At 37.9% G+C, this 9,109-nt stretch overlaps 1 protein-coding gene across 1 annotated transcript in view; it reads left to right on the forward strand.

Annotated features, from left to right (window-relative positions):
• The window catches only part of celf6 (CUGBP Elav-like family member 6), a 140,927-nt gene extending 133,303 nt beyond the window's left edge, over nucleotides 1-7,624 (forward strand). The window contains exons 12-13 of the mRNA XM_039611078.1: nucleotides 1,152-1,301; nucleotides 7,521-7,624. Of these exons, the coding sequence (XP_039467012.1) occupies nucleotides 1,152-1,279 (128 nt within the window). The 3' untranslated portion in view covers nucleotides 1,280-1,301; nucleotides 7,521-7,624. The remainder of the gene's footprint in view (nucleotides 1-1,151; nucleotides 1,302-7,520) is intronic.
• Nucleotides 7,625-9,109: the final 1,485 nt, after the last annotated feature.

Here is a 9,109-nt window from a genome sequence, read left to right on the forward strand (position 1 = left end):
CAACACACACTCCATGCCACATCACAGGAATGAAACATCAACCTCAAGAAAACAGTTTAAATGGAGCACACTCAAATATTGTATTCTCTTTGTTTATTTTATGTGCCCGAATTCAAGAGTTTGCAGGGTAGTCTTTGTCCTTTTATACTTTACTTTGACCCCTAGAATCCTATCACCTATTTGGCATGTGGATGTAAATGTGAGGTATGGAGATTCATTAAAGCCAGGGATAGTGTAGGCATGGATGTGTTTGTAGGATTGGGAGGGGGATCACTACCAACTGACAGGCCCTTCCCTGCTCAGTTTGTTTAAAGGGTTTGTAAAAGCAGCAGCCTTATCTCACCCGTACTGACAAAAGCCTGCCCTCTCCCCCCAAATTAAATTGGACCCATAGCAGTGTGATCAAATCAGTTGGCAGGCGGAAAATTCCGGCCGTCAATCACATAGGTGTCTGATAAGACCAGGCAAGGAGTCCCAGTGTGGAAAGCTGTGGGCTCATTCCGCCTCGACACCCAGGTGATAACTCAGAGCAGCAGGCACCTCCGTCCTATACACCCTGCTCCTAGCATCTCGTCACGTCCCCCATGCCCTTTGCTCTTTACTTAGATGCAGTCACATACATGAAAATATGTATACACACACACACACACCACTGGTGTAGTTTGTAGTATGGCTCAACACACAGCTTACTTTTACAGGCGTAACATTTGTGCTACACATAATACGAGACTCCTTTTCTCTCTTTCATATCTCTGAACACCTTTTTTTTTTCTTTTTTTGTTCTCTGTCCAAGTTGAACACCCAGTTTCTAATGGTACTCCTTTGCTTTTTTTTATATCTGTGTTATTATGTTATTAGCCTTTCTGGTATTTTGTTTAATCTTTTTTTTTAATTCGGAGATTTTCAATTAATCGCCTGAAAAGCGAAAACAAAGACCTATTGTTTTGCCATTGTTGGGAGTTAAAAAGGGTATTTTTTTTCCTTCTCTTGCTTCTTTCATCTCACCTGTCTTCCTCTTTGTTCCTTAACCGATCCCTTTCTCTTTTTCATGTCTCTCTCTCATATTCCCTATTCTTCTTTCTTCCTTCCTTCTTTTTTCATTTTCCCATTTTCTGCCCCCATCTCTCTCCTGTTCTGTGTACTTGTCCCAGGCTTTGTGAGTTTTGATAACCCATCCAGTGCTCAAGCCGCTATCCAGGCCATGAATGGCTTTCAGATAGGCATGAAGAGGCTGAAGGTGCAGCTAAAGCGGCCAAAAGATGCCAACCGACCTTACTGACTCGTCTGCTATCCATACCCAGGTACAGTAACACCCATGCTATAATGCCCCATGCCATTCTAAAGCGTTTTACTTCACTTGAAAAAGGTATGGATGCGCCTTGAGGTAACTCCTGTTGTGATTTGGCGCTATACAAAATTGAAATGAATTGAATTTACAATATTATCAGTGCAGTACATAGGACACAATACAGAAGACTAGAATGTTTGTGAACTTACTCCCACAAATCTCATTGTAACTTCTAATGAAAATGTTGATTGCTCCTAAAATTCAAATTTATTATCTGAGCAACTATAAAGTAATACTGTATACTTTCAATGCAGAAATGCAGAAATGAATAAAAATTGGTATAAATAAAGAACTGCATTTGAGTATTAACTGAGAATGTAATGAAATGAGCTACACAATAACATTTCCCAAGCTTGTTTTTATGAATTTCTCTGCTCATTTCAAATATTAAAAAATGTGAAAGTGCGGGCTGCTTTTTACAGGGAGGTTATTGTAGTGAGATGCGCAAAAAGAAACTCAACCTTCCGTTATTCCACCAAATAAAAATCCCATCATTGAATAAAATACTGAAATTTACAGAGTCATCTATATGCCAGACAAATTAGTCCACAAAATGTGTCAACTACTTACAGTCAGAAAAACGTAGTTCTATAATCAAGATAATCAAGAAGTGTCAATGTTTCTAGATTTTACAGGACCTTTTCACAAAAACCTCTGGTGAGTTCTGCCAGGTTTCCCTGCTGCACAGATTTATTTTATGTCTACTTCTGGGAGTCTAGTCTAGTCTAACTTGGACCTGCAGGATGCTTTAGGGCAAATAAATGACATCATCAATACCTAGCTGTGCATAATTACCTGTCTACTGGATACTCCACTGGAAATCGATACAAGTTGTTTAGCAACAAATTTCCAAAAGCAATAATTTATCTCCTCAAATAGCATTAGACCTATGTCAGCTGTTTGGCAATATACAAGCTGATCCTTTATCAAAGAAAAAAAAATTAGAAGATCCACAATTATACAGTCAATTCAGACATCTAATGAGCATTAAGAGTAAGTGTAGCATGTTTAAATGTTTGTGCTCAATATTTATCAGTATTTGTGGCTTCCTCTGGAATGCTGCATTCGGTGCACTAGAATGCAACACTGTGTTCAGTGTTAATGGATACAGAAAACTGGCCTTTCTATATATCCATAGATATCAGTGATTCATACAATCAGGATATATGGGACAGCCATAATGTAAAAGCCTTTGCTCACTCAAAGACTTGTACTTATAAACAATTATTAATCTAAGATATTGTTTTTGTTTTTTAGCTTAATCCTGCACTATTGTAACTATTTAGTTGTAACCAAGGGTTATAGAGATGTTTTATGAAGTGAAAATAGAGTTGTATATTTTATTATAAAATTAACATACATGGAAATGTCATTTTTAATGCTTCCACAACAACACGGATGCATAGTTGCATGCATAGTAACACTGTTATGACATTCTTTTATATAGTCCCCCAATTTCAAAGGCTCAAAAGACAGCTGATTGACAAACACTTGGCCAGATGAGGCCTATTCTCCTGCTATTGCATGAAAAATTAAGTATTTGTGTAGTTGATTATAAGTGCTGAACTTCCACTTGGTAGCTTGAACTCTCAATAAAAGGTCTAGAGCGTCATTGTCACTGGAAGTGAAAAAAAGGACATTAAAATTAATGAAGGCCTGGCAGAGCATCTCAAAGAGGAAACACAGAATTTGATCATGTCCAGGTTTTAGAATTCAGCCAGTCATCCAAGTATTGAAAACAATACTTTTATTAAAAAATATGTTAGTTTGTTTTGAAAACACACCTCATTGTTTGATGTTAGCTCCACTGTGTTTGAGTATAGAGGCAAAATAAAAAAAAATCTTGCCACTATCTAAACACTTATGGACCTTAGTGTATCTGCCGCAAGAAATCTTCTGTCAACAGCTCCCTATTAGGTACCTTAAAATGTGAGAGCTTCAATAAAAATCAATAAAAATACAGATTGCTTAAGGTAGCAACATGCGTCAATAGAATAATTCTCCATTGTAACATATAGGGATGCATCGATCTGATATTTAAATTGGGTACTGGGCCAATCCTGAGTGAAAGTCTGGATCAGGCATTAGTCACAACAAGCAGATCTCTGAGGCTCATCTGTTCAATTCAGTCCTCTATTAGTCTGTGTTCATTATTCCCCTTTTCAGCAGAATTGCAATAGTTACTAACATGAGAGCTTATATAACATTGAGGAACCTAAAAAATGACATGCATTTATTTGTTACATTTTAATTAAAAAAAAATTAGGGGGAAGTTCTTTATTTTAACACTGCTATCGGAGTGCTGTATTGGGTGATACCTATTGTACCTGGAATAAGTTAGAATGGTGCATCCCTACTCTCACATAATCCAATTAATTATTGCCTATCTAATACAAACTACAGTTGTCAGTGAAAAGACAATATAAATACATTGTAAACCAATTGCCTGGAAGGGTTTGTAGTACAGTTACACAGGCATGTATTCTATTCTGGTATTCTATTCTATTCTATTAAAAGCATTCATAGAAGGTGGTATCCTATACTGATACAGCTCCCTTTATCAGTTCTCTGATATAATTTGAATAGAGCTATCCTCACTAATTAAGAAGATACCATAAGAAGAGAAAAGGAGTGAGTGAATTTGATTTAGGAGCAAATGGAAAATACAACAGCACTGAATGACATGACGGTCATTGAAATATTTTCAGAATGGCTCCAAGCAAACACATTTACCATAATGACATTCTGTCACTTAATCAGTATGTGTGCGTACGTGTTTTTTCAATGTATTCCTCTGTCGTTGCGCCATCTTTGTGTTTTGCTTATGTAATTACACGACTTTGGTTGTTTTAAACCAATAGACAGACCAATAATAAATGATCCATTGAAATATTAAAGAAATAAATAACTTTTTTTAAGTCAATTTGAGCAGTTAGGTTAATAGATTCCTAAAAATCATGGCGGATAAAAACAAAGTGTATATTTTCTAGGTATTTTCTTTTAAATTATTACACAAGCATTATTTATAGCAGGAGAGAGTACGTTGGCTTGTTGGGCCTAAAGTAAGTAAAGTTCAACTGTTTAATTTTCTAAATTCCAACCCTAATGCATTATTATGATGAAAAACTTTGATGAAACTTGAATGATGATTTTCTGTGTGTGCATGTGTGTGTTCCTTATAGGTAAAAACTTCAATATGTAGATAACTTCAGAAGGCCTTTTTTCTGTAACACTGAAAATTTTTGCTTTGAAGTTGAATTAAAAACACGATCAGACAGCATTCTCCTTTTCTGGTCTCAGGAGCCCTGCTACTCTGAAATTGCGTTCTGTGTCTTAAAGATAAACTTAATGCAAAAAACCTGAAGCACTCACTGTACGGCCACCCTCATAGCAAACAATGCAAGGCAAATCCAATTACTGTAGACAGGACAAGTTTCTGAAATATGCATTTCTGCCGTAAGGGTTATCTTTGTGAATATAAAAACATCAATTCAAACCTTTAACCTGCAGATGTTGTCAACCCAATAATATTTCACCACCACACTAAGGTACAAAGAGGCTTTTTTCTGTGCTGCACTGAAGATTATTTGCTCTGTTATTTCTGTTTCACTTGTCTTTTTTTCAGTTTTATGGTAATAACTATAATGACCTCATTTGATTTGTCAGGCAGAATAAGTGAGTATGGAACAAATAGATGGGGTGCTTTGAATTCTGACTTGAGGAAAAGAAAATCCCATTGTTTCTTTCCTTCTTTTGCACCCTTACCAACCTGGCAACCTGACAAGGCCAATCACAGTGTGAGGTGGCCTTTCTCCGCTATAGCCACACACCCCCACACCTGTCATGGGGCCAAGTTCCCTCAGCTGTAAGTTGAACCCATGGTGTCATTTTCTTTTGGATGACGTCATGTGGTGGGCCTGTGACTGCGTTGCATGACGTGGCGTTGATTGATATCTCTAAACTCTCTCTTTATATTCTGCCCTACTTTTATATATATTTATATATACTGTATATTGTATATTGGCAGTTTGTGGAGTGCAGTAATCGATGCCTTTCATGGCTGGTACCTGTAACTGACGTGCTGACTTGTTGGTTGATTATAATTGGAAGTGGCCTTTAACCCTTTGTGCTATTGTAATGTGTGCCCTTGTGATGTTTTACTTTCTCTTGTGGGGTTCATGTGTATGGATGTACTGTATTTTCGATTTCTCTATCTCTTCACATTCACATCACGAAGCGTTTTCTCTTCCAGAAAACTTTTATTCTTTAAGTCTACTTATTTTCAAAAAGGACCTATTTCTCTCTCTGTTCGACAGCTGTTTAGTTGAGAGATGGCCAAGATGACCCTATGTTTGTGAAGCCAATTAAATCTCTAACGTTCACACAGAGAGCACAGGCAAATGTTGACAGTCTACTTCCATCTGCACAGGGAGTACTTCAGCAAGATTGTTTTGTTTGCCTAACACGAGAATCACTTCCCATTTATTTATTTATGAGGGTGCAAACCAATTACACAGTGATAGAAAAGCTGCTGGCAGCACTACAGACCTGCGTACCCAAAATCCGTCCACCATACACCATACTGTACAGAGAGGTGTAAGTAGGGTACAAAAGATAGAATGAAATACAAATACCTGGAATGATTATTTGTGGCTGCCTGTTGCTTGTTATATTTTTAGTATGATTCTGGCACCGCATAATTTAGGTATTCGGTTTTGCTGCTTGTATGTAGTACAATTTTTGCTCTATGTGTACAAAAAAGCAGCATACAAATTCACAGTGAAAAGGTCCTTTCTTTGCAAGTGAGTTTGTTTCCAACCCTCGAGGCCAAGACTGATAAGCGTTAGTAGTTTTCATTGAGCACATTCTACCCTATTATTTCAGAAGCCCTGCAGGCGACTCTCCCAACCTTAGTCTATCCAGTGAACTCAGGGGGTGTCTAGCCAGGCACGCCAGGGGGCATAAGGTTTTTCTGGCATCAACTATGCCTCCTAACTGCCAGGTGTCATTTATGGAGCCATCCGAGTAGGTGGTGGTGTGCGGAGGCATAATATTAGGACTAAAAGCTTGTGAGGGAAAAAGAAAGAAAGAAATTCTTTGTTACTGGACAAAGTTACTGCATGAAACAGTTGTGATGTTTTCAAAGAAGCTGTTTACTTGGGGAAAAAATGATCAATTTGAAAGCCACTGTGTGTTTCTACTCAGCTACATGTATAGGGAGAATTGCGAATGGCTTATAAAAGAGGGCATCTGTAATTGGGACTGTTAGTGCTTTATGTTGCTAATGGCCGGGCTCGCTTTGGCACACATTAGAAATAAGTTTGAATCGCTGCTCCCCCATCTAAAAAGCAGATCTATTATGAAATGGTAACAAGCTCATTTACAGGAATGGAAAGGTAGAACAAAGAGCGTCTGGGCGCATGTTCTCGTCACAAAGTCAGACCCTTTCATGTTCACTCTCAGAGAGTGATTTGCTGTGATTTCATAGCCTTTCTTCACCCACATCATAGCTCACAACATATTAGGGATGATAGGCTGTAAACTAGATCTTTTATCAACCCAAAGCTCGACAGCACAGACACATTTAGTAACAGTGCAGCATATCAATCCAGCACAAAGGCAAGGGAGTTGTTTTTCATGCTATCCTAATTAGAGGTTAGTTCTTGAAATATGTATCTTTTTCATAATGGACAACTGTCAGTTATTACGTGATTCTAATTATTGCAATATTAGAACTTGCACACACACTTGTTTCGTTTTCTTTATGTTTCCTTCTTGTTCCTTTGTACCGTAGCCTGTTTGTAATGAATTAACAAAAAGATGAATGGCAGCAACATCTCGGGCAACTTTTTTTTTTCCAATCAGGGAGATGCAGTCAGTTTAAATTAGGCCTTCGCTGGATTAGTGCTGTCACAGTGTAGATGTCTGTTCCATATGGTTAAAACACAAATTTCCCACCCCACCTCTAGCCCACTTATTTCTGGTTGTGATTGACACGCTCCTCTTTTTTTTTCTCTTCCCCGTCTGTTTCTCATGCTGTTGGCTGTGCCTGTCAGTCTGTGTGATAACCAGGAGCCAGCAACCCTGAGCATGTTTGCCACAGCCCCACTGAATCCACTCTCCTTATTCTCCCCTGTCTTTTTCTCTTCCTTTCTCTCTCTGTGTGTCACAGGATGAAGGGCCACAACACCTTATTTCCACAAGTGCAGTAAAAGTACAAAGACTTCTTGCTCTGCTACATATCATGAAGGAAGGGTGGTCCCTTGATCCTCCTGGAAAGCCGCTGAAAGATTGGGTGACTGAGAGAAGGATCCCAGAGTTGTCGGGTTTTTTTTGTTTGTTTATTTATTTTAGTTTTTCTTCGCAAATGCCTGTTTTTTTCCTCTTTTGCTTTGGCGTCTGTGGAAGAAGATTTTTTGCAGAGACCAACTTTTTGCTGCTGTTTTTTAGACATGATGGAAAAAAAAACCTTTATAGACTCATTATGCTCAAAGCATGCATACTGACACAGGATATAGATAAACACACAGAAAACAAACCAAACATACACATTTCAAAAATGCTACACTTAAAGAAAAAAAAAAGAAAAAAAAACTTTGTACATGTATAAATAAGTGCAAATGCCAACACAAGAACTGAAGCAAACTCATGCGTGTGCGCACACACACACAAATAACACACAAACACACACACCAGCCTGCTGCCATTTTGGTTTTTGTGCCTACACAGGTGTTGTGCTCTGTGACAGGGCAAGCTCTGGATCGAAGAAGAAAACAAGAAGAAAAGGAGAAAAGTGGAGAATCCAGGATAATTTACATGCATCATTCCTTAGGAAATAGGGACCAAAGGACTAAACGCTTTTTAAAAGAATATAAATATATAAATATATAAATATATATTTAAAAACTCATACCTTGTAGCTGCAAGTATTACAATTTACTCGTAGTCAAAAAAAAAACAAAAACAAAAACATTAAATCAATATCCAGTGGCCTACTGTAAGTATGAATAAAAGAACATGGAAATAATGTATAAAAAAGACATGGAAACGTAGTATAGGGGCTGATCTTTTGCTCTGGATGCTGATTTAGCACCAGGTTGTAGAATAGTAGAGTAGACTAGAAAAAAAAAGTGTAGATTTGCTAACTTTTGCTGTTGTTTAAAAAAATACTTGAAGTTGTAATGAAAATGGGGCAAAAGAGGGGTGGGATGGTGGGGGGGGAAACATTCATCTGCCCCTGTACGCAACAACTCTCTTTCTCTTGGATGTTAACGTATCAGCCACTGGATATCGCGCTCATCATGATGTACAAGTCACCGCATTCTCTGACAGATATGGAGATGATCTTCTGGAAGAAAACAAAAGCATAAGGAGAAAAAAAAAGACTGACTTTACTGATGTCTGTGCTGGACAGGGTGCAGATGTTTAAGGCTTCACTGGCCTTTGTGTTCAAGCGACAATCCACTGTAAAGACCAAGTAAAATGGACATGGGGTGTCTTTTCTTTTTGGCCTTTTTGTATTGCTACATGAAGTGTGAAATATGAAGCCACAAACTTCTAAAAGGAGATGATTAAAAGTGAGATGGACTAATGGATGGTCATGACCGAAAGAGTAAAGAGGGAAGGAGAATAAAGTGATAGCTATTGTAACTGCCAGCAGAATGTACTTGGTTTAGTAATGAATTGGCTCTTGTGGTGTCAAGATTCTCTCAAAAAAACAAAGTATGCCCATCATAACCAGCCACAAATTTTGAGTGACAT

Source organism: Oreochromis aureus, linkage group 1, assembly GCF_013358895.1.
Source record: "Oreochromis aureus strain Israel breed Guangdong linkage group 1, ZZ_aureus, whole genome shotgun sequence".
NCBI classification, from domain to species: domain Eukaryota; kingdom Metazoa; phylum Chordata; class Actinopteri; order Cichliformes; family Cichlidae; genus Oreochromis; species Oreochromis aureus.